At 32.9% G+C, this 27,512-nt stretch overlaps 1 protein-coding gene across 3 annotated transcripts in view; it reads right to left on the bottom strand.

The window, feature by feature from the left end:
• Positions 1-2,802: 2,802 nt before the first annotated feature.
• Positions 2,803-27,512, bottom strand: part of Herc4 (HECT and RLD domain containing E3 ubiquitin ligase 4) — a 39,232-nt gene continuing 14,522 nt past the window's right edge. For all 3 annotated transcript variants that reach the window (XM_085952736.1, XM_085952720.1, XM_085952729.1), the window contains 13 exons: positions 25,343-25,451; positions 24,618-24,749; positions 23,596-23,775; positions 22,707-22,895; positions 18,093-18,272; positions 17,164-17,466; positions 12,902-13,078; positions 11,190-11,456; positions 9,038-9,215; positions 7,735-7,913; positions 5,596-5,787; positions 4,968-5,219; positions 2,803-3,865 (listed from right to left, as the gene is read on the bottom strand). In XM_085952736.1, coding sequence (XP_085808862.1) covers positions 3,713-3,865; positions 4,968-5,219; positions 5,596-5,787; positions 7,735-7,913; positions 9,038-9,215; positions 11,190-11,456; positions 12,902-13,078; positions 17,164-17,466; positions 18,093-18,272; positions 22,707-22,895; positions 23,596-23,775; positions 24,618-24,749; positions 25,343-25,451 — 2,491 coding nt within the window. In that variant the 3' untranslated portion in view covers positions 2,803-3,712. The remainder of the gene's footprint in view (positions 3,866-4,967; positions 5,220-5,595; positions 5,788-7,734; positions 7,914-9,037; positions 9,216-11,189; positions 11,457-12,901; positions 13,079-17,163; positions 17,467-18,092; positions 18,273-22,706; positions 22,896-23,595; positions 23,776-24,617; positions 24,750-25,342; positions 25,452-27,512) is intronic.

Here is a 27,512-nt window from a genome sequence, read left to right on the forward strand (position 1 = left end):
ATTTACAGAATCTCGCTTCACTATCTAAAACACTGTACACGAGAAAAAATATTTTAACAATTTACATATTTATTTTATTAAAACCTACAATCACATTTTCTCTGGTGGTCTGTAGACATTAGGCCTGAAAATTAAAACGAGGCACGTTTAAAACTATTCATTACGACATTATTGTGAGTGCGATTGTTAACTTGGATTATGAGTTATTTTACGAAAAATTAAATTCACTTCAATCAACAGTTATAATATAAATGAACTACCTAATTATACTGTAACTCATTCTTGGAATAAAATGAGAACTTTGAATTATAATATTACATATATATTAGACACCCACCTAATATATAAGTGATCCAGAACAATAGAGACATATATTACCATCGAGTATATACTATTGAATTTAATAATTTGAGATTATTTTTTCTTAAATTCGTGAAATACCTATCCATTTATTCGTAACATATAATTATGATACATTTAAACAAAACAGTAGCAAAAAAACAATGCTCTCCGATTGTTTTTCAATAATAATGTTAAAAAAATGGTTTACAATAAAAAATAAATAGAAAAATCAGACTACACATTAAATTAATTAATACTACCGAGTTAAAAGGATCGAAATAATGAGCAACTTCTTACATGTGTGATATATTCAATTTCTTTTCATCAAAATCTATGATTAAGGGGACGCTCTACAGAAATGCCCTTGAGCATTGAACATAATATGATTTTTTTTATATGTGGTCCAAAATAGTTGGTCTACTAGTAATATAAAAGAGTTGCCGCCGATGCTTGCCTCAAAAGTAAATAGTCACTAAATTAAATTTAAAACATAAACATGCTAGCGAGTGTGGGGTGACCAATAAATAGTATCTTCTTATATACTTGTTACTAAATTCAATATGTTAATCAGCTGTTTGGTGGGAAGTATTGCAACCAATATGATGGATATGGTGACGTTTTCAATTATGTGGTAGCCACAATATAAACTTAATAAGATATTAATAACTTTTTAACCTGAAATTGTCCGAGAACTAAACATACGAAGGATGTTGAAATACATATCTACCTACATTTTTATTTCATGTGCTATCCAAAAAACATTATTAATGAATAGTATTTATTTTTAATGTGTAGGACCTATTACATATCGTCTCTGTTCTGGAAGAACACACTAACTGGAGAATACTAGTTTTGAGTAATTTGACTTTGAAGTTGTTAAAATGTTTGAAATAATGGTCTATCATGTGAGTTTACTAAGTAATCGTGAAAAGGATGACTTTAAAATAAAGACTGTTTATTTATTAAGAAGATTTCCAGACGGTAAAGTTTGAAATAAGGAACATTTTGGTACTAACTCAATATGTCATTTTTTCGAGTTAGTGTTTTCTAATAATAAAATAGGTATTGTTTAATTCTAATGTATATTTTTAAAATGTAGAATATAGTGATGTCTGTTTATTATAAAAAGAAAGTGATTTTTTATTACTTGCCCGATTGGTTCAAGATTAGTCTGACACTTTTACAAACTAGTAACGTAAGTTTACTTTTATACTAGTGAAACAATAAGTAGGTACCATTATTGTATAAAGTCAATGCACGAAATAATTTATATCATGACTGCCTAAAAATAATTAAATGTGCAGTCACCCCACACAAACTATTTTTTATTCGAAGCCGGTCAACATATTACTTACAATACAATAGTATATTATTCATTCACATCAGGGCTGTCAACAGTGTTTAAATCTAATAATGTAATTGCACAGGTTTAATTAAAAACTATGATGAAATTAACATTTTAACGATTTACAGATTTTCCTATGTTAATAGCAATTTTATCTCAGTAATCCGCCATCTCATAAACTAGACAAGTGTCCAATTAGTGAAAGCGGCGGATTATAGTGCATACATACAAAATATGGTAAAAATTAAAACCGGTATTTCGTAAAAATAGTATTTTTGAGAAGTTTGTACTAGCAAATTATGGTTTTATTTATAATCAAAATCAAGTATTTACTAAATTATACATATAACTAAGTTTATTAACTAAATAATAAACAGTAAATCACATGACACAACCAGTGAGGCAGATATTCTTGAATAGCTTAGGATTCCTGGCTTTCCCTATGACCAAAAGCTTCATTTTGTGTGTCCCGGTTACATTGGAGCACGGCATAAGTGATGCGGTCCTTGGGCACTTTCCTACCTGGTACATTACTTTCTTTGTGATGAATGTACGTTTTACGAAGGAGAAGTTTCCAAAATAAACCCGTCTCATCTGCGTTGTTTGTACGCGGCGGACTACTGAATTTGACAATCGAATACCGGCGAATTATAGATCTTGATTTTGTTCTTTCAACTAGTAACAATAACGGCGGATTATAGTAGTTGTCGGATAATCGAGCGGCGGATTACTGAGAGTGTACTGTATGTGAAATATTTTGATAAGCAAATAAGAACAATACAAAAATAACATAACATTAGCAGCTAGTCTTTTGTATGGCGTTTGACGCATAGAAATGTGTAATTATTCCAGCTGTATAGTAAGCTATTTTTAACTTTCAAATTGTAACTCTTTAAAATGTAGCTTTTGGGTTGATAAAACTAACACGAAAATCATTACTTAATTATGATTAATGAAATGTCCTAAAAATATTAATATATTATTTTGACAGCCCTGTTTTACATTCGGTCGGCCGGCGGAAGCGTTGACGGATACCTAATAAATTATTGCAATGAATGGAATAATTATTATGTTTTTAAAATAAAATCTTCGATGACTATGGGTTTTTTGTAAATTTGATTTAAAATTACGTGCTTCCAGCGCTGTGGACTCTTTTCGACTGAAGTATGAATGACATTGTCTGTTCAACTCATTCTTAACCTTTAAATACAGTAAAACCTCGTTAAGTCAAAATCGAATTGATCGAAAATTAAAAAAAAATTCGAATTATGAAATACAAAACATTGTTTCCGTTGCTGAAACAATATTAGTCATGACTTATGGGTTCATTTATCAAATTGATGGAAATTGCTATAAATAGATTTTATGAATTTAGGCGAATATTTCGATTCACATTGAATTTCTAATAAACCGTGTCATATTAAAAAGGTTTTACTGTGATAACACTTTTTCATATTTAAAATAAATCAAAAATATTTTCTTAATTTTTTTAAAATTGGATAAGTATATTTAATGACTCGTAATTTGAATTTATTTCGGTTATAAATTATAATTTACCGTGTTAGACAAATTTGTTAACATATTATAAAATAGTTACATGAGTAAGAGACATTCTTACATAATAAAAATATCTCTTAAAATAGAATTGTAATTGAAACACGTTATGTATTGACTGATTACTCAATATAATATCTGAAAAGTGAGTAATAAATTATAACTGGTACAACTTAAATTTTTTTTTTTTAAATCAAACTGATTAAAATATATATATGTATGCACGGTTCTTTGAGAAGATTGAAGCGAGTGCCAATTTTCCAGTTCTATAAATTAATGTTTCATAAAAGACTACAAAGAATTACAAATAACAGATGATTTGTACTAAAAGTGATCAACTTATGTAACACGAATGCAAAAAAACCTTCAACCAAAAATTTGAATGTACGATAAAATGATAAAAAATTAAACACATTCAAAAATGTAAAAATAAAAATCAAAAAACAAGAGACGAAAGAACAGCAACGAACATCAAACCAAAGAAAAACCTTCAGTTTGTTGGATCGCTTGGAGTAGCTTATATTTTAATTTTTCTTTGGTTGAGTATTTAGGCAAGTCTAAAAGGTTAAAACAAGTGTGAGCGACGGGCAGGAATCTATCATCGGAGGTTGGCTGAATTGTTATCTGAAAAAGGAAAATATTCAAATAATTAGTTTTTCTCTCTCAATAATATGCGTTGATATATTTATCTTAGCAGGTAAATAGGAACAAACGAAACATATATTGAAATCCTTGAGACAGAGAAATCATACAGGAGTCGGTGCTATTATTATGTAGGTCATTTCACATAGACATTTGTCGCACAGTTTTTGACTCAGAGCAACTTCTGTTTGTTTGTTTTTAATATGTTTAATCAATCAATTAACAATTTAACATATCGCCATTGCATCTTCAAAACTGACAGTCTTTCTTGCAAATTTTACGGGAGGCAAAAAATTTAAAAAATTTAATGAGCGAATATTTTTTTGTTAAAACGATTCTTGAATAGGCACATAACTTTGATTAAATTCAATAATTTTTTTACTTGCTACATATTATAGTTTTCAAAAATACATATTATCAAGTAAAAAATGCATAAAACATCAATGCAAGTCGTTTTTATTCAAAGGTATTGAATAATGATATGTTGAATTATTAATATTTTTTAGGTGAAAGGTTTTTTTAGGCGATACAGAAAAAAATTCGAAAACAGTGAATCCCACTAATCTGTGGTGATAAACACATCATGATTTACTCGACAATGAAATAATAAACAAAGGCACCAGGTGGGATCGATCCGTAAAACTTTACCATAGGGGTGAGTGACAATTTTTATTTATAGGCGGTCCTCGACTTTCGTATGTACATAATTGGTTGTTGAAAATGTGTACAAATGCTGAATGTACAAAAGTAGAGCAATGTAAAAAAAATCAAAAACTGTATTTGTCGAACCAGCCTACACTTGCATGAAATTCCATGTTAGAATTTTCTTTTAATTGAGTCTTCCAATTTTCTAATCGAATCTGACATTTAACCCAAATGATATGACAGGTGTGCATTCTTACCCTATGTATGAGCAAACTGATGGTGGTGAAAGTATGATTTTTGCATATATGGTGTACCCCAGAAGTGGTAGCAAATTATTAACTTAACAGTTGAAATCAAAATAAGCATGAATCCAAGTGTGAGCAATCTAAGATCGATTATTTTCTACGCCTTTGAGTAGTGCTTTCATGACTGGACTTACTTTAATTGCCTTCATTCCTTGGATAGGTATCCTATCACTGCCAGTGAGGAAGAGTAAGAAGTTCTTCTTCTCCTGTTCGGTGAGCTCTTGGAGAACTTCCCAGAAAGATCTGATGGCTGGGTGAGACGACTTGTATTCTCCTCGGTATTCGGCTGCGTCCTCTAAAGCCTTCCAGTCATACTGTTCATTGCCTACCACCACCGCCATCAACTCGTGTGGTTGGAAAAGTTTCAACAAGCGGCCCCCGCATACCTACAAATCAACATGAAAATAAAGAAATGCGTCAACATTCAAGGAACCGAGAATTAACTGTATTTTTTGTCACATATGCATTTACAATTTGTGAGTGAGGAAATTCCATGAAGATGCCAAAAGGCAAAAACCAGTCACAAAAAATTACTCAAATGGAATAGCACAAAACTTAAATCAATAATTAGAATTTAAATTCAAATTCCATAAAGTAGGTACCCTCAGTCGATAGTATTAATTTCAGTTTAAATGTAAACCTTTAGCATATTTGGCAGTCATGGGATTTCAAAAAAAAAATTTTTATGGAAGATTCAGTGTTAACATTTCAATTTTAAAAATATTTACACATAATTTACAATAATGATCAAACCAGACTTACTTTGTAAAATCCTTCATTGAAGGCTAAAAATTTCTTCTCTATCGACTTATTGAAAATGAAGTCGAGGTAAAGCTCCACATACTCCGCTTTGTTCTCCTTGGTCACGGTAATATTTCCACCGTCGTCTTTGAGAGGATGGGTTCTAACTTCACCGAAAATCTCACGAGATAATTCAAATGTTAAACAAAATACCTACAAAAAATAATATAATTGATCAACACACAACGAATTAAATCACACAAAATGAATACGTTACCAATCAATAATAATTTTAATTGGCTCCACAATCCGATATGGATCTTTGCTTCCTCACGAAGAGGTTTCGTAACAGATTTTTGTTATACGAGAAATGAATGTTGTTATCCACTTGCATATGTCACGAGCCTTTGGAGCTCTTCTAAAAATTTTATGTGTAAGGACTCTAACACCTCTAGTTGCAATTAAATTTCTGTTATGATAATTTTTTGACACATCAAAATTTGATTGTTTATTTGACAAATAAAAAAAACAGTTAAATAATACAACCAGCGATGGCAGACCGGTGACATACAGGGGGTCCTCATTATCCGAGTCCCCATAGTTACGAATTTGCAGGAAATGCAAAAAAAACTATAAAGATACATAAAAAACACAAATGCAATCTTTCTATCTTTCAATCCCAAACGCCTACGCTATTTCTGTCTTGCTGTTACATCCCTGATTATCTATTGGGCCTCTCCCAATAGTCCAAATTACTTTATTATTAGGTGTAAGCATATCCCTAATTGCATAATATACGATGACTAACAGAACACACATCTTAAATTCTTTGATTATATTTTTCGTCAAAATGTTTATATTTTAGGTAGTTAAAAGCATGAATGGCGATGTAAGATTTGAGAATTAATGTAATTAGTATTATATAAATAAATAAATAACTATGTACCTAGTTTATAAAAATTTTAATATGTACCTAGCACGTAAGCGCTTTAAATATAATGACGTGTGGATTGTGCCAAATGAAAGTGAAATGAATTCTTAAAGGATTACCATGTAAACAGTATGTTAGATGATAAGTTTCTATTTAAATAAGTAAAATCATAATTTGTTATAATATAATTATGCGAATGCGCTAAAAGGAATCACCCATTTAAGAAATGTGTCATTTTCAAATCACGGACTCGATTCGACTCGACATCGATGACCGCATCCAAGTTTATAACAAGGAGCGATTGTTCACGGAGGCCTCTTGTGGGTGAAGTGCTCCGATTAGCACCGAGAAAGGAATGTATGTTAATTTCCCTTCAAGAAATCCATAGCAGTCGGGACTATTTCGCCTTTGTGTAAGCATGTCTGTGAGAATCTGGTTTTAAATAAAAAGGCCGTGCATGGTCTGTAATTTCCATGGGCGGTCTGCCAACATAATTAATTAACTCTGAAAATAAACCTGTGTTCAAAAACAAAAATGCGTGATACCGCTCGCTTTAATAAGGGTAGTGCGTTATAATTGCGCTGTCTAAAGAGTATAAAAATAAGAGATACTAAAACCTACGTAATGATTGTCCTGTTTATATCTAAGAACAAAGAGTGAAATAAATTAAAATTAATACCAGTCAACATTCGTTAATTATTTCGACCTGTTCACCCATATTCGTTTAGACATTTCAATCCACCACTAAAGTTACTTAAGTAATAAAATTTCAATCAAACGATGAATTAATATTAAGTTTGATATTACACCCAATAAACCACCGAGCTAGTCTAATACTTTATTGGGGTGGTATCATTGCTCATATGTCTTTTTTCTTTTCTAAACGTGTCCCAATTTAACCCATTTATGTATGAACCTAATAGGTTGATCAAGAGGCTAATATCCATTTCTTGTAAAATCAAAAATCTGTTTAACGTTCACTCTGTGGAGGCCCAAAATATGGGATCAAGAACATGGTAATGTAATGTAATAGTTTCCACAATAAATCAATACTTATAGACAGATTCAACAAAGAAAAATACAGTTAACTAAATTTTCATTTATGAGACCTTCTCAAAATATTAAAATAATTAAAATGATCATATTACACATTTCAGATCATGTATTGAATTACACAAAGAGAATAATATATGTATTTTGTATAAAAACAAAATCAAATAAATACATACGTCCTCAACGTCATTCCTGTCGTAGTCCAACAGGCTCTGTAGAGAATTACTAAGCACAGGACTTAGATCGGCAAGGTCTCCAAGACTGACGGGAGCATTTAACAGTTTCTTGTACAAGGCCAACGGAAAAGGAACATTTATTATGGTAAAGTTATAAATGGCTAAGCCACAAATAACACCTAAAAGAGAGGAAGTTATTTTATAATTGGAAATAATATTTTAATACAACTAAGAGTTTGTACTATAACTAGAAAATAATAGTCAGTCATATGAACTTTTTGTATTGCAACATTTGACGGCGATTCCAGAGAATGTGAATTTTGCTTGAATTGGTAGCCACCGAAAAGTAATATTTACATAGTATTTTCAGTCTGTGTCGTGATTATTTATCTAAATATTCAAAATAATAATAGTTAATAATGCCGATTTATATAGATATAATAATTTATTGACAGGCAATTTAATGGCCTTTCACAGGCAATTGTAGCTACATTTGTATTCAATGCTATATTTGCAGTGCGAATCGGGCATATAACATGTTCGGAATGGTCAATGCATTACATTAAAACCCCGTTAGTTCGAAAACGACAGGACAAAAAATCCAATTACGAAATGTGGCAAAAAAACAGTAAAACATTGAAAAAATGTTCTAACACTGTTCCGATACATTTTTTTTTCATATTAATATCAGTGATTATCATTATTCAATAAAACTAGTGAACATCACTATAAATAGATTTTATGAATTTTAGCAAATATTTCGATCCACAGCGATTTTCGAATTAACCGTGTTTGTATTAACAGGGTTTTACTGTTTTAAATAGAACAACACCAGCTATTCATCATAATTTCAAGTATCAAGATTTATCTCGGCAATGTCTGCATATTTAATAATCTGTGTGTATCTAAAACTGTGTCGGAATACTTGCAGCTTCCAACAGATACGAGAAACAACAGTGTCAAGTTTGCTACAAATTAATCTGCGATGCGAAATGAATTGCAGCTAAATTAATCAGCCTTAGTAACCTTCTTCCCAGCACTACATTAAAAATTTTGGCTCCTATATAGAGATATTTTATATTATTCTGTCTTTGAATATAGCATTTTTATGTAACATTAGCACTAAAATTACTGCATCTTTCTGATATATTGCGTAATTCGTAATTTAAATATTTTCAAACTTTCATTCTCTACGGTTGTAGATACGCATACATAATGTATTCAGTGTAATTCACTGTAGATATTCATACCTTATTAATTCTACATAATATAAAATAATAGAGAGTTCATCATTTCGTCTCACCTATTAAACGGTACATGTCTTCCTCTTCAAAAGAATCCTCTGAAAACCACACACAGCGAGTATCGGAGTAATGACGGAACATTCCGTACTTCGGATCCAAGATCTCCCGGAGAAGTAACATGAAAAATTCTTTTCTAACTCCGCCTCCATCCTCAGCCTCTTCCCCGTGAAACTTAACCTGAAACAAAATAACGAGACACGTCAATAACATAAGAAAATAAAATCATCAAAGATTTGTGATTGACTGACTTTATAGGCACCGAGGAAAATATATAGTCTAAATGAGGGCAGTAGCCTGAGGAAACTGTGATATGTATATGTTACGCCGAATGTGCAAAATTGACTATTACATGAAATGGGCAAAATTTTGACTAATTCATGTAATAGTCAAGCCTGTTGCCTTATTCATGAATTGGGTAAATTTTCTGCTTGAGTACGTGAATTCGCCAGGGTATGAAATTCTTAAACTGTCAACATGACAGTAGAAAAAGTGAATTTAATACGGTTGGTTTTATTATTTATAATTGGACATAATATAATATTATTATTATTAGGTTAGGTTAGGTTAGGTTTTGTAATTCTGAATTATTCAACTGAATGTCCATTTTGAGGTTAGCTAACAAGTGTCAACAAACTATCACAAACATACAATCGACGATTGCACGATTGATACCCAAGCACGAATCAAATCGCGAAAATACCTTTCAATAAAATTCTTCCGTTATCATATTATAGTTCTAGATTTTTTTTGCGCATAGTAAATGGATATGAACATCATTGTAGTTATTGATTGGTATATTTTTATATTATTATCAATGACATTTGACACATTTGGTTAGTTTGATTAGTTGCAAAAAACACCACCGGAGCGCGACCATCTATTTTCACCATAGATAATATACGTACATTTTGACCAATGGATGAGCATTTGACACATTTAGTTTAGTTGCAAAAAATACCACCGTAGCGCTATCTAATTTGTCCAATGCATGAACTAGGCAGAAAAATTACTGCCGAATTCACGAACTCGCCAGATATTTTGTCTAATTCATGAATAAGGCAACGGGCATGCATTTTTCATGATTTAGGCAAAATTTTGCCCATTTCATGTAATAGTCAATTTCGCACATTCGGCGTAACATAATATATAAATATATATAGATCAGTGGTTCTCATGTGCGGCCATCAGAGGATTTTGCTGCAGCCACCAGTGCTTTACAGAATAATATTTCAAAAATTTATTTATAAAATTATGAAATTGGTTGAATACACACGACTTGTCTTAAATTTCTTTCCACGTTTAAATGATCCATAATGTGTTCTTGTGATGAGATCATGTGTGAAATAGTCCGTTTCTGATTTAACGAAATTTCTGCCAGTATACAATTTCACGCATTTGTTTTAGTGTGGGACCAAATATGGAAAGAGTCATCACCATTTTATTTAGTACTTAGTACTTATCGTATTGGAGAGAGAGAGAGATGAGGTAATACTATTTTTAAATTTGTTTTTGTTGGACTCTTCGAGCTGCATTTAGTCTGATTAGAGCGATATTTCAGTCAGTTGCCCGATAACCTACGCTTATTCATGTTGTAATCGCGTGATTATCTTCAGTAAGAGTTTATCTAAAGACGTTCAGTTTTACAGTGAGTACTTTTATTTTTTTTTAGGAAAACATCTGTATTTTAAAGAAGTGGCAGCAATTGATTTATTAATATTGTCAATTTTTCCTACTACTGTATACTGTGAAAGATCATTCAGTATAATGCACTTGATAAAAAATAAGTATCGAAGCCATTTGACAGATGTACACTTAGAAGCAGCCATGCGGCTCGCAATGGCAAAGAGTATTGAGGAATTTCCATTTGCATTATTTTTAAATAAATAGATATTATGTACTTAAATGTTCAAATGTCTTTTATTAAATGGACTTGTCTGTAAATAAATTGATCTATTTTTTTTAGTAACTATAATTTAGCTTCATTTTTTTCAATCACAATAAAAGTGAAATTTGGTGCGGCCACCAGATGTTTCCATAGAACTGTCAATGTCAATTGTGCGGCCACAGTTAAATGTCACGTGGGAGCCACTGACATAAATTGTAATTAATAAATTGACTAATATAGATATTCCTAAGGTGTAAATGACCTACTTTTAATGGCTTTTTGAGATCACTAGTTCCATACTGGGCCAATTCCCTCAAAGTGTCAGCCACAATATGATCTCTGGACACGGTGAGAGTAATGAACTGCTGGTCGGTGACGTTGGCGATTCCCTGGATGAGGAGATTCGTGATTATGGCTTGCGTAACCGCTTGGTTCATTGCGGCCCTCATTTGAAGCTCCTGGTCGACTTCTAATATACTAGTTTTGCAGTGAGCATCCAGCAGAAATGGATAATTGCATAGGTAGATGGAAGACTGGAAGCAACAAAAACGAATATAAATTTCAATACAAAGTCAAAAGATCAACTTTTGATCAATATAAAATTTTATAGTTATAATATTATGTATATCAGATACTCATTCAAACTCTTAACACTGTATTTCTAAGCCACCTCGCATAGATAAACTCGAGGCGACCACAACTCGCTAAAACTATGTATTATATTATGTTAAAATTCACTAAACAAATGCATCTTGCACATGCACACAGCGTTGACACAGCATAGTTGGTTGGAAAAAAATCATGTGCACTTGCAACTAGATTAGATCCACCTTGTCGCTTTCAGCTATCATTGATATAATAATTGCCATCGTGGGCTCATCAAATCGCAGAAAATTTGTAGTGACCAGGCATACGTGTCGGTTTCGGTTATGAATCATGTATTTGCCGCCCCAGCCTGTCAAACTGCACAGCATGACAATGCCAATGTCCTGCGAGTGTAGTAACATCTTTTTCATGAAAGAGATTATAAATATCCTTCAAACAATGGCCACACTACATCAGTGCGTTTTTATTTGATGGATGCACCCAATACGCCTAATGAGTGCTTCTTCATCTGACGTTTTCATTTTATGGAATAAATCGTGTATGTGTGAGCGACCGTGACAACGGATTTGTTGCTTTTCTGAATTCGTTGGGATCACCTCGAATCAATATCTTTATGCATGGTGCCTAAATAACTAGGTGCATCTTAGCAATCGCACACTGTGGAAGAAAACAAGAGAATCAATCCAATCGATAAAAACAAAAACGTCTGTGATCGTTCTGCAAGTGATTCCAAGAGTGTATTAATTATTTAGAATTAAAAAAATAAACAGATCAAACGGAAGTATTATATTTTATGGATAATTTCATTAAAAAAACCTGAATTGATCTTCAGAAAACAAATAAATCAAGGCAAAAAATAACCGAAATAAAAAAATCAAGGGTGTGTATCAATTAGCATTGTGATGAAATCAAATCCAAAACAAGATTATGTATTGTTCTTTATACCGGTTTTTTTCGCCTATGGATCGGTCTACGAGTCTGCTATTGAAAAGATAAGCAAATTTAAAACATTTTTAAGGCCAAATTTCACCTACAGTGTCAACTCGACATAATTTAAATACAAAAGATTCAGAAAGATTCAAATGAAGTCACCAGCTAAGATGGTAAGGTACTAAATAGGCAGTAATTGGTACATACAAATTGGCATATTTATTCAAATAACAATATTATTCACTTCACATGTTATTTAGAAAAATAGCAAAATTATTACATTAGATTTACTCCTTTAGACAATTCCAATTTCCAATAATCCAAGATTACATTATAATATGTATTATGATATTTTATCATCGCCCAGAGTCTCAAAGTGTAATATGGCCATTAGAGAATCCAGAATAAGTCATAAAACGCTTGAAAGAATGGAATAGTTTACCTGACCGCCAGTCAAGAAACAAACGTAGTCACTTCTGATGTCGACCATTTCTCCCAACTCATGAATGTAGAAGGTTTCCGGGGGAGCCTTCCCGGGCGCCGGATTACAATTATTTATCTTGTTAAGTTTCTCCAGTGCATTCAGTATGTGTTCGATTCTGGTATCATAGTCTATTCTCTAAAAAAGACATGATCGTAAGAACAATTTTATTTCAAATATATCATTAAATTTAAAAAAAAACACATCTTACAAATACATACCTACGTATGATATTATAAATCGTCCAATGAATAATTCATTTGAAAAATTATTAAGTTTTAATCATATTATGTAGTTGAAAAAACTTTATCCTATTTTCCGAAAGCAACATTCAATTTTTTCTGTAGGTATTTATTTATACAGTGAGAAATAAAATAAATAAGATTATTCCAATAGTAATTGCTTAATATGGCCCTGACCCAAGTCATAAAATATAATATATTATGTATGCAAGTAGAATGAAATGAGTCAATAATAAGATAGAACTTTTTAAAACATCATTAACTTACTTATTTATGAGGGTACAGTCTCATAAAAATAAGACCTATTCATTGCTAACAGCACTCATTCAAAACAATAATTCATTGTTCATTGTATTCACATACCTACTTTTATTTTGTTTATTTTTTTTGTTACCTACATAAAGACAGAAATAAAAAATACGAAACTAAGCGATGGTGCCCACAGAACGCGTCAGGCGCCGCACTCGCGCAAAATTTCTACAAGTGGCGCATAAATCATTGAAAATACAACGTAATCAAATACGCCAGCGCCCACTGGATATGGCGACGCATTATACGCGCGCGCCGCATGAATCATCGTTTTTTTCGCGAATCACCGCGTCTCGGCGATACGAATGAAAGAAAATACAATAGAGTCCATTCATTGAATACGGCTACCAAAATTACGCCGCTCGTGGCGTTGTCGATGGACGGGCGAAAAGCAATTACTTAATAACAGAGACCCATTGTTTTATTTTATTCGTGTCATTATATTTCGCTGGTTGAAAAATGTCGTCGTAAATTTTAATACAAGCCCGAAATAATATAATATTTTTATTGCTTTGTTATGAGAGGCGCTGTAATTAATATTTATTTTGTGCTGCTTGGGCCGCATATTACATAGGTGAAGGGTAATGCGCGGGAAGAGACGTGTGATTATGGTTATGAATAAACACTGCACGCCCGCTCGACGCGTTCTGTGAGCGCTATCGCTAAAAGCTTAGAGAATTTTTCCGTGATGTTTTTAAACCATTTTAGAAATGAATTAATTACTTTCTCAGAAACAATAAATTATAATGGTTGTAGAACATTAATGAAACTTATTTTATATGTTTAATGAACATATTTATTTAGTGAGAATTAAATAGAAATTGTAGGTAAGTACCTAACAGAAACGTGTAATAAATTATATCTTAGCTTTCTTGTTATGAAGGCAATAATGTTTTTGGTGTCTCAAACCAAAAAGCCATATTATTTTTCTATTTAGGTATAACATCATTTAACTTTTTTTTCTTATGGAATTTTTACAATTCTAGCTCAAAATAAGTTAGTAAATACCTACCTACATTAACTTAATACATTCTTTTGGTCCCTACAGGCAATGGATTAATGACACTTAGTATTTAGCACAGATTTTAATTTGAGATAATTGAATCGGAAATTTGGCTGGGACATTTATGATCGGAAACAAAATGAATGAAAAATCTTTTTTTTCAAAATTTTAGTATCTATTTTTTCCCTCATACATTTCATAATTCGTAATTCGAATTTTTTTTCGATTTTCGGTCCCGTGGAATTCGTATTAACCCGATCGCCGCGGATGGGACATATGTTGTTTTTTACATAAGCTCTGATACTGGGCGGATGTCGCAACTGTTGATATCGAAAATTGAAATGTCGGTAAAGTAGGAAATACTTCACGCATGGTATTAATTTTTGTATTGAAAAATGCTCTGATTCGTGTTCGTACCGCCATATCGATAACTTTGTCAAAAATATGTTGTTTTAATTTCATAAACATCGATCTTTCGAACCCCCTCGATCTATCGAGATTCGCCGGTACGATTGCATCAGTTCAAATCTACGCGGTATTTTTCGCAGCTGCGCAGTAGGTATACAAAATATATTTCATTCGAGTTGAGTGTGCGCCGAGTATTTACCGTGTAAAGTTGAATTCACCGCGATTTTTACATCATGTGCGGGAATACGAAAAAGACAACCAAAAAACGAAAAGAAATTTGTCGTAATATTTCTAAAAATGTACTTGAACTTGTGTTCTGGATTATGTCATTTATTACTCATGTGTCTTCCTAATTGTTTCAAAGTCATAAATCGAGCTCATTATTGAAAGTCGTAAATATTTAGTAAAGATGCGTCCACACGGAATGAAAAAATATATATTATTATATTTTAGAGGATTGCAAGTTTTACCAATAAATTACGAATTACTATGAAGGAATATATAAAACGTATAAATTTTTGCTAAAAAAACACACGGGTAGGTATAAAATATAAATCATGGAATATTGACTTTTCAACTATATTACATATTATCTTCGCGTACAATTTAATGCTTATAAATTTTTAAAACCTTACCCAAAAAAAAAATTTTATAGCACTTTTTTCAAATTTACGCAATTTAAAAAATAAATATTGTTTTTTTTACAAAACATAAAATGACAATCACTAACATAACACAATGCTCAATAAAACTGAAAAGTAATCTACAAAATCCAAGTTTCACTAAAAAAAAAAAACAAAAAAATTATTATAATATTTTCAACCAGTGTGGACTCACCTTTACGCTTAAATTAGAATGGCCCATAAAACATGTAAAATGCTGACACAATCTATGCCACGAAATAAAACTGGTGACTACCATCCAATTTTAATGGATTTGTCATCAATAAAACTTACACTAATTAACAATAATTCATAAGTCACCAATAAAAGCTATTATTTTCAATAATTTTTATGGCATTTTTAAGTGTTTTTAACACGAGTAAAATAAAATTAGTCAGTGATTGATTGTCTTCATCGGCGCACTTGTTTTGAAGTCGAGTGCTTTGTCATCGAAAATGGCTACAGAGTTTATCAGAACAAAGCAATACGGTAGTTTTGTTAAAGTAAACACAGCTAAATTCAACACTCTATTATGTGTTTTAGTGTGGCACTTGGATCCTTATGCCTGGTCCACACCGGCAACAAGTCGCGCGACAACTCATTAAATTTTACGATTATTATCATAATTGCTTAAGAAATTTTACGATAATTATCATGCTTATCGTAAAATTTAACGAGTTGTCGCGCGACTTGTTTTCGGTGTGGCCGCACTTTTATGTATCTAGGCATGATAACAGTTGTAGCCACAATTTTTAACTGCCGTATTTATTATAATACAGCGAAGAATAACATTTCGAAAAACCTACCGCGGACAGCACATCTTTTGTATGGAAACTTAACGCGCCGATCGGGTTAACGAGGTTTTACTGTATTTAGTTTTTGAAGAAAAAAACTAAATGATAGTACTGACAGCCTAAGAAAAGGATCCGAGACATGCATTTGCACGAGTACCAAATGTGCAAACAAAGGCTTCAATTCAGGAGAAGCTTTATGGCATCAACCACAGAACTGATAATAAATAGAATACCAATAGGCTATATTCAATACGCCGCACGTTGAAGCAGGGTTTTTGAATGTGTGAGTGTCCTACGAAAATGAAGCACGCATTATGCACGTGCAATAGTGTGTGTAATACACCAACATTAAATGAGCGTAAATGCATAAACCGAGAGCAGTTTTCAGTATTAGACGTACAACGTATTCTTGACACGTGTGTAAGTTTAACCCGGATTCTTCCTTACTCGAGACAGTTACCTGCCATCGCCTTAACCGTTGGGTATTTCAGTTCCCATTATTTCTGAGTTCCCTGGCATCAAATAAACAACCAAGTCCACATAATATAGTCAAAATCTAACAAAAAATATGTACATAGTCTACACGTAATTTTAAAATCTGCGAAAGGTACATATAATAAATGTTTAAATACACAATTAACTCATTTAGTGCTAACACCGAGACTGGCGCGTTTGGAGTCGTTGGCCATTAGATGTAATTAACGTATTATTTAAATGTGGTAATTAAAAGGTAATTAAAAGGTTAGCAGTGATTGTGTTAAAGTGATTCAAATAAATTATGAATGTCAAGGGGAAACATAAAAACCTTTCCCTCTACGACGGCGGGACACTTGAGATAATAGCAAAGAACATTTTTAAAAATGTCTATGAATCTCTCAAAGGATGCTCTGGACATGGCGTGGCACCAGGCGGCCAGTAGCTTGTCGGAGGGAGGCCGCAGGCGAGCGATGACGGCGGCGAAGGGTGTCTGCAGCTGGGTCCAACTCCGTGGGTTCGACATCTCGTGATAGAAGGGCAGTGTCACCAAGCAGCGGAGAGCTTCGGCATCAGGCGGGGTCCGTTTCAGCGATTCTAATAGCCCACCGGGTCCAGTGATACTTTGTAAAATCTGAAAATACAAAATCTTAATCGTTCACAAGAATTTAAGAATGCTAGAAAGTATTGTATATAATATGATGAATAAAATTGTGTTGCACATGAATCCATTGCAATGTGATAAAAACAGAAAGAGTCTTAAAGATACGTTCACTACGAAGAAACGTGAAGAGGTAAGTAACACGCATATCACTCTATTGAATAATTTGATCAAGTTTCAAAAAAAAAAATCCAACACAATAATCTGATGATTGAACTTTCACCGTGAATTTATCATCATCCGATCTCAACAAAAATCAAAGCTTGTTGTGAAGGTCATTCTGAAGGAAAATACATAATACTACAAGTACATTGTACCGTTTTTACTCCCAAGTGACATTTCGCGCAATCCATTGGGTCCTTGCTCTGGATCAAACGAATGTTGACATATGACATGTGATTTTTGACAGATACGGATTTGATACCGCACACACGGTTTTGGATATGGGCACTCTACTACCGCAGTAATAGCTACAAAATTCACACTAAAGAGGTACTAAACACTAGATTGACCTGCCTAGCTTGTTGAAATAAACATGGCTATGACTGCACTCTTTATGGAACAAATTAATTTAGCATGAAAAAGTGAAAAGTACTCACAACATCTTTGATGGTGGTATTCTCAATTCTACTTATGATTCCAAATGCCTCTTCGGCCAGCGACTGATCCACTCCACTGTTTTTTGAATTGCAACAGTAGTGCAAATTATCTTTCATCAGGAATGAAGCGTTGAGGGATGCCAATGACTTAAATACTGTCTCCAAATAACATAATGTATCCTGTAATAAAATATTTATAATGAACTATGTGAACTGTATAACAGTCAAACAAAACATCATTTATATGCAAAGACATACTTAAGGACCCACATGCCCCACGTAGGTCAAAATGGAGTATTTTATGGTATTTTCAGAGCATAACCCTGGACATTCCTTAAGCGTTGTAGATAATCTATTTATATAATTTTGAAGCCTTATTATCCTTTATATTTATTTTAAACATTTGGTGATTGCATAAAGTATTTTTATTACATAAAATAGTATTCTTTTAAACCTCTCGATCTAATGTTTCAGAATATAGTCATATTTCAGTACATCCATGTGCAGTGGTGTTAAGATTTTTTAGATTTGTTAATTTTTAAACGCATTTATAAAACCATTAGTAAAATTAACGTTAACATTATAGTGAAATAATTACGATATAAAATTATATTTATAATCTCTGTGATCCCAAATTTGACAAGAATTAGGGATTTTATTATTCAAAAAATAGACACGATTAATACATTTGAAGATAATTCTAAAGATACTGATTACAAGCTATGTATTTGACCATTCAAATGTGATAAAACATCCTACGAATAATGATTGTTTTATAATAATTATTAACCTAAGAAAAAAAATCGTTTTTTTTTTGGTTAGGTCCATGTTCAAACACGCGTGTTAACATGATCTTACTCCCTATGTCAGTTATCGTTTGTCAATTTATGGCTACCGCCATATCTTGTAGCTTAACCACTGGGAAATGCCAATAGAAATGGCGTATTTAAAAAAAATACTACCTTATTCTGACGTCAATAATTATTATAACCCAAAATTTTTCTGCAATGGAACACTTCGCAAACCCGAAAAGTTTAACGGAACACTAAGTTTATTTTTTAGGTTGGGTAATTCCTACTACTAAAAATTTAAAAAAATGTTACATGTTAAGACACATTATTTATTTAGTAATTATTTTTAAATATAAAACTATAATATAACATAAACGTGTCGCTACATTTCAAACTCAGCCAAGTCCACCTTTAGGTATTTTTGACTTTTTTGTGAATCTATGAAGAACTAATGCTTTCTAACATTTTTGTATTATCAAAACCATCCAAATCCGTCTGTATAATAAGTAAATGGAAGTCAAAGATGAACAGTTTTTTCAGACTCACCCATATCCACTGAAGTAATTAACATGAAGTAAACACTCAGCCATGTCCATTCAGGCCAATCACTGAAGGCGATTACAACAACATGGCCGTCAGTTGTTTACGAACCGTTGAGTGAGTGAGTGTCAATAGTATCTTTTTCAACATTTTTTAATAGAAATAATTAATAAAAATAAGGTTTCAAATATCAGAAGTGACCCCCGATAAGGCGAGAAAACGAATAATTAAGGCAGAGACAAAACGCGCCAAAGATAAGGAAAATCGGTAAGTTTTATTCTGCTTAACCTGCATCCTAAAAAGCAACCGGTGTCAAGCAGGGTCGCATTTGATATTTTAGTCATAGTACTGAGAATATAAATTTGGTTTTACACAATTCTTATTTACGAGACTTATAGAACCCTTTGCAGTTCTTAAAAAAACACACACCGTACCTACTCCTTAATTAATTTAAAGATTTTAATAATAATTATACGTACATGCTTTACTGAATTAAATAGGTAATATACATCCTATTAAGAATATATTTTATAATTATTTTATGATTACCAAGTTATAGGTATCAAATAGAAAAATGTGTACCAGTATTTAAAACATTTAAAATTGTGATATTGACTGACTAAACTGAACAAAATAAAATTGTTAGAATTATTGAATATCCATACCCTGAGATATAATTGGCTTTTAATTATTATTAAAACCAACGCATTTCCTAGAATTGTATCCAGCTGAGGGCTTCAACCATTTATATTAAGGCCATGCATTAGTTGAGGCACGGTCTAAAAAGATCGTCGCTAGGCGATGCACGGATTGCGGGTGGCGGGTGAAAATGACGCCTGTCAAACGAAATATTAATTGTCATATAAATCCAACATACGTCCATTTTATGTTCTGTTTATTGTTCTATTAGTAACAATAATAATATATTCATTGACATGTTTTCTTTTTAAAGTAAATGGGTAGGTAACGTTTTTAGTCATCTTTACACGATTTTAGAATTAATTGACCCGTCGCCATCACGCAGCAAAGTGACGTGTTCCCGGGTCAACATTCTCTCAGTGAATGGCAGCGAGTCCAAAATTTCGTCGCGCGTACAGTTGAAAATTATTTGGCGTTTCACTGATGCGTCACCTTAATTATTATCCATTTTGACCATTTGTAAAATTTAATTTTTAATACAAACTATAATTATAACAATTCTTGAAGGTTTTTTTAGGTTTTTGTGTTGCCGAGCATGAAGTCACTTTTATATCGATTTTTTATGTTTTAAAATTAGTAACCATATTTTTTCCGTCGTAATCACATTTTCCTAATTTTTTATCTAAATTAATAATATTATTATATTGAAAATTTTTTTTGAAAATAAATTTATGTTATCATCAACATTTATTTATTATTTCGCCATTTTCCATTTCCTAAGTCCAGCCCAGAAGAATGAGACCATTATAGCTAATAAAATGGCTGCCACGAAAATATCAAAATAAGCCAAGTCCGCATGGACTTGGTTGATTTTGTGACAAACTAAGCCATGTCCATATAAAAAATCCATTTTTTGAAGAATCTATGAAAATTACACGAAAACTAATAATCTGGAACTTATTAGTTTTAAACATTCTATAATCGCAATAATATAAACTTTCATCTTTATGACCGTGTACACAAGGAAACAAAAAAGCTGTTTTTCTCCTTTTCATCCATTATGGACATGGCTGGTTTTGAAATGTAGCGACACAAACATAAAAATATGAATAAATAAAGCACTTAATGACTTTGATGATTTTGAGTTCTTGAATTGCATATCTTCTTGATATCATGCACAATATTGATAAGTTGCATTCTAATATCTGGTGTGACGTCGACCCTGTTCCTGCACTCTGACTTTGTTGCAGCATAAAAAGAGAATTCCGCTTCGCATAAATAGATTGTAGAAAACGGAAGTAAAACAATAATAGCTTGTTTAGAAAAATTGGGGTATTCTTCTGACAAACTCGCCCTGAAATCTTTTAAAGGCTGATCTTTGTATTTTTGTTTCAAATCAGAGTCACTAATTAAATCAATTAGATTTTCATATTCACTTGCGCTTAAGCCTACTGGTTTAGCTGTTACGGAAAAAGGATTGCACCCAGGAATCGTTCTTATTAGTTTTCTGAAAATATTGCAAAAGATTTGTTTTCAAGTTATGGAGGTGTTCTAAAAATACTTTGGTAACTTCTTCATCTACTTTAAAATTTAATTCACAAAATACAATGACTGCCGGTGGCTCTTGTAGCTACTTTCTGGATACGTGATACAACACTTTTCATCTTTCCTACCATTGCTCGACCACCATCTGTACACATATCAATACACTTCTCCCAACCTATCTCTTTATTTGTAATGTAATCATTAATACCGTTGAATATAACTTCTCCTGTAGTTTGTCCATGTAAATATTCGTACATGAGTAAATCTTCTTCGATACTTTTATCATAATAAATATGTGTATCCCTCCAGAATTTATACACTGGTATGCTTAATATTTAACACATATTTTTAAGCTATTTCTTTATCAGGTTTATGAACAATATTTATAAGCGCGGCCAACCATTCTATCAATCTTGGCAATTGTCGTTAAACTGACAAGACCTGTCAGCCGGTGAGGTAAAAACAATATACCCCATCTCTTTCATGTGCAAGGTGTGAGAAAAGATGGTCCTCTGCCTGTATCTAGATACTTGACGTCATAAACATCAGTGGAGATTGATCATCACTCGCCTTTTAATATGAAGTAGATTCCTTACTTATTTTACTTCTGCTTTTTGCAAGTTTCGTATTTACCCGCTAGGTGCCACTGTTAAGCGGCGCATTCACCTTAACGTTACTTTCTTCATATTAGAAGTTATCTACATTAATAATTAATGATGAAAAAATCAGTTACTACATCTTTCCTAAAAAAAAGGGATTTTGAACAGTTTAATTCTATATAGAGAATTTTTCATAGCGACTGCCAAACCGATGGCCTTGCGTCACTATGCTGGCATATAGGAGTTTAGATATAGTTTTATGATTAAAAATACTGTAGAAATAAGTATTGTCGGCATTGCCAATTATGTATTTCAACAACGGTTCGTGGAAATGCCTGAGTAATATAACAAAATTGAAATAAACAATATGACAATATTCCTCACGTGATACTTAGTGCTGTACACTCGGTTAGTGGATGATTTACGTTGCTACATAAGTGTGATTATAATTTTATCGCATTCAAATTGGTTGACAAACATAATTAATTATGTGACATTACCTGGTCTACTCGATCCGCCTCGGCAAACTCCAGGCAAGGGGTGAGCTTTTGCGAGTCGATGGTGTGGATTTGTAGAGATGATTTTGGATGGCGGCTGTCATAAGGATTTTCAGAGGTAGACGTAACGGTAGCAAAGCATCTGTCGCCGCCCACAAACACTCTCCATACATAATTTTCACTGCCGCTATTCTATAAAGAGAAAAAAAACAATGCGCTGATTTATATTTACAGAAAGAATCAAGTTATCGACTAATATACGTGCACTTTCGAAAGTTGCATGTTAGTAGATCACGTCATTTAAAAAATATATATATATATATTATGAACCCATACAGGTGCAGTTGGTAAGGCGCTCGCCTTCCACCCGAGAGTTCCTGGGTTCGATTCCCGGTCATGACAAAAACATTTATGTATTTTTCTCAAAGCCTGGGTGTTTGTGATTGTTCAAAATTACTAACAACCACCTTGTACGAAAAAGCAAGGACATGGTTATTAATAATTCTAAGAAGAACCCATACATAACCTTGCTTTTTCGTACAAGGTGTTTCTGTTTATTACATAGAAATTTTAGATGGAGTGTGTAATAGGTAACTTATATCATTATTATGTTCCTCCGTATATTTCTTTGATTTTTTTTAATGGCCAAAATTAGATATTTTGTGTAGTGTTCTTGTATAATTTTGTTGTTTATGAGGATTTTTGGAGGTAATTATGTAAATTTCGTAACTGTGTTGTCAATATTCCATCACTCCTTTTTCAGTATAAGGCAGTCATTAATGACATGCCACACTGTTTGGGAGGTGTTGCCATCACATCGACAGCAGTCATCGTCTCTTAGTTTGAAACACATCAACATTAAAATTATAAATGAATTAGTCAATTAGCTTACCAACCAAGAGGCGCTCACAATCCTGGGTAAGCTAACATAAGGAATGTAGGGGCAGGCGGTTCCCAACTGTCCGGAGGCGGCCAGTCCGCAAGCCTGCACGCGTCCTCCCTCAGATACTATGACTAGATGACGTCGGCCACAAGCCACCTGCACCACGGCCGAGCCCATCAACTCCATAACCTATCAAATACATTATGATAAATATGTATGTACTATTCTTCTTCTTGGTCGTTCTCTCATGGCTGAGGATCGTGACCACCTACGAATTTTGTCATATTTTGAGAGACCAAGACTTTCCACCTCTCGAACACCAACATGATAATAATTGTTATGATAATAAAGATATGAATTATTATGAATGGATTCATTATTATGCTGCGTAATTGGTTTTAATGATTCAACACCCCGTTTGACTTTTAATAATCAACATTGAAAAAAATTGGCTATTGCCTTGAAACTCTGATGGTGTCATTCTCTTCCTAGTAGCGGCAGTTCCCGCTCAACCAGTGTGCTCACTCTATAATATACTTTGTTAAATGTGATTATTATAACATGTTATCCTACCAATTTTTTTCGAGGGTACAGAATTGCAATTCTTGCCATTCCTTCATTCTTTCAATTGGAAATTTTCTAATTCGATTAATCTAATTATTTATTAAAAAAAAAATTGTACAAATTTGTTATAATTACGGATTCAGGACATTTTACAACAGGACATTCAAATTTAAAATGAACTGATTATAATAAAAATATAAAGCAAATATTAATCTCAGAAGAAAAAGGAAATAACCCATACATACCTATTGTTAACAGTACATTTTAGATTGTCTTCTAAACAATATGGTTTTATACACATATTATGAAGAATCATTGATGGTATAACCGACAATACGTAATTCAATTTGACTTTTGTAATAGAATTATTATCTCACGAGAGTGGGCAAAGGTACCATCAAATTTAATGTTAAAATCAAGTGAGTCAAAAAACCAGACAACACTGTCAAACTGTCATCAAAATTTACCTTTCTTGGCAACATTTCATTTTTCTGGTCTCCGTGGCCGAGCTGTCCATACCTCCCTGCCCCGCAAGTGAACACTCCGCCATCCAGCGTGAGGAAAACGGTGAATTCTTCCCCGCACGATATTTGGCAGATCTATATACAACCAAATCAAACTCCTTAAGTCTCCACATTATTCCCTCAATAAATTTTGAATTAGTAAACGTGAACAGTAAAACTAAAATGCTTTGAAATTGGCTCTCGTCAATTCATGTAAATGATAGTCGAGTAAGGCTTTTGCTTTTTATAATGAAAAAAAGTTTTGAAAAAACAATGTCTGTATATTTTTACATTGAAAAATATTGTTCATTTGAAGTCATCAATAAAATGTAGGTAATTTAAAACTAAGGGTGAAAATTTTCAATTACTAAACGTTACAAGCTGAACTCAAGTGACCAGTGCAACTGGGTACAAACGTGATTGCAAACAATTGATAACCATGTATGTAAATTTATTATATCAGTACTTACGTTGACAAATACATAAATTTTACGATTACTTGTTATATTAAATTTAATGAAAACCAAATTCGTTTTTTTATAAATGTTCAAAAATGTAAAATGATGGTTTTACTGTATATAACTGTATTAAATTAACACTAAATATTAATACTATCGACCGATGGAAGTTCTTGATAGAATTAGAATTTAACACTAAATAGTTGAAATAAAATCGAGCGAGGTTTATACCTTTATGCTACGCAGGCTTTTTAAATGTGAAGGGTAGTAGCGATCCTCGGCATCGTTGAGACCAAGTTGTCCACATGTGTTTTTACCCCAACCGTATACGGCACCTGACCTTTTGAAACATTAAAACACATTCAAAATATAATTATCGAAGTCATAATAATATACAATTACAGGTGGTTCTCGACTTTTGTATGTTCTACTTTCATACGATTCGATATTTCGCACATTTCTTAAAAATTAGACTTTTGTCGATACTGCAAAAACTGTACGCTTCCATGCAGTTGCTCCCCAAAATATTTCACCCCTATCTATACTATAATTTGAAGAATATATTTGGATGTGGCCACCGTCGCGTCGGTTTTTCTTTATACAAACTCACACGTGCAGTCGGATTTCGACAAAATTTGGAGGGTAGACGGAGGCCGACGAGCCGGAGTGCGTGATTGGGATTTCGAATTTTAGTATATATCTGTCTGTCTGTTCCGTATGCGTTCATCCAATTGCATTGAAACTTTGGTGAGTTGTGCTCACGCCTGCGAATGTTTCTGAATTAGTACAACAATCTTCTTCTTCTTCATCTATTCTATCTTCTTCTATTTGTATGTGTTTCTATACCATTTCATCCGATTGCAATGAAACTTTGGTGAGTTGTTGTGCCCACCCGCAAAGGTTTCTGAATTAGTACAACCATCTTCTTCTGCTTCTTCTATTCGTATGTGTTTCTATACCATTTTATCCAATTGCAATGACACTTTGGTGAGTTTTTGTGTTCACGCCCACGAAGGTTTCTGATTTAGTACAACCTTCTTCTTCTTCTTCTTCTTCTTCATTCTATCTTCTTTTATTCGTATGGTTTCTATACCACTCATCTGATTGCAATGAAACTTTCGTCAGTTGTTGTGCCCACACCCGCGAAGGTTTCTGAATTAGTACAACCATCTTCTTCTTCTTCTTCTTCTATTCGTATGTGTTTCTATACCATTTTATCCGATTGCAATGAAACTTTCGGAGGTCAAATGGCAATGTTAGATGCAAATTATTGTGTTATTAGAATCGCTAATCGGTAGGGAGCCAACCAAGCCAGCGCGGCTTGGGCGACGCAGTGCTGCCAAATTTTCTAATGACTCCAATTCAAGAAGGCTCAGCGGTACTCACCCTATGTGCAATTTTCAAATATTAAACCATTCCACTCCAGGGCAGCGCCGGGTGATACTGCTAGTAAATTTATAAACATGAGTGAGAAATGAAGAAACTGCAGTGTTGATACCTAGGGACGGCAGGTTATATTATGAAAGTATGGTGAAGCAGGCAAGTATGGTGAAAAAGTATGGTGAGGAAGGCTGGTAATCGATTTACGGCAAAATTTCCATGTTAACATTATATCATCTTTGTTCTGGCAGAACACACTAACTAGAGAATACTAGTTTTGAGTAATTTGACTTTGAAGTTGTTAAAATGTTTGAAATAGTCTATCATGTGAGTTTATTAAGTAATCGTAAAAAGGATGACTTTAAAATAAAGACTGTTTATTTATTAAAAAGGTTTCCAGACTGTAAAGTTTGAAATAAAGAACATTTTGGTATAACTAACTCAATATGTAATTTTTTCGAATTAGTGTCTTCTGCCAGAACAGTGATGATATTATATGGGTACGTTATAATGACCAAAGTAAATCCTCCGTGATGCCTTGCATTTTTTTTATCACGTGACTATTTCTCGTAAGTTGTCAGCTATTGTCGGCCTGCTTCATTCAGTTGTATGAGAAAGCCGATTCCTTGCCCCTCTTTTTATTTAAAACCTCTATGGTTGATACCGACATAAAAAATTAAGGACTCTCTTCATACTATCAAGACAAAAATGGAAATAATTAAGAGCTCCGAAAGCGGCGAATCTTTAGTTTCAATAGGCCTTTCGTAGGACTTCAGCCAGTCTATGATGGAAATATATCTTCAAAGATTGTTTCCAAAAGACATGGCATTGTGATGGATGAAATGGACGGATCTTTGTCATCACGAATTGATAATCAACATCAAAAAGATGTCCCTCTGAGTTTTTCAATTATTCATGCTAAGGAAGGCTCTTAGTTTGCATGAAGATTGGAAGACTCGACTAAAAGAAGATTCTAACATGGAATTTCAAGAAAATAAAGGTTGGTTTGACCAATTTAAAC

This window comes from Rhyacophila brunnea, unplaced genomic scaffold, assembly GCF_057557595.1.
Source record: "Rhyacophila brunnea isolate RB1 unplaced genomic scaffold, BYU_Rbru_1.0 scaffold_10, whole genome shotgun sequence".
NCBI lineage: Eukaryota > Metazoa > Arthropoda > Insecta > Trichoptera > Rhyacophilidae > Rhyacophila > Rhyacophila brunnea.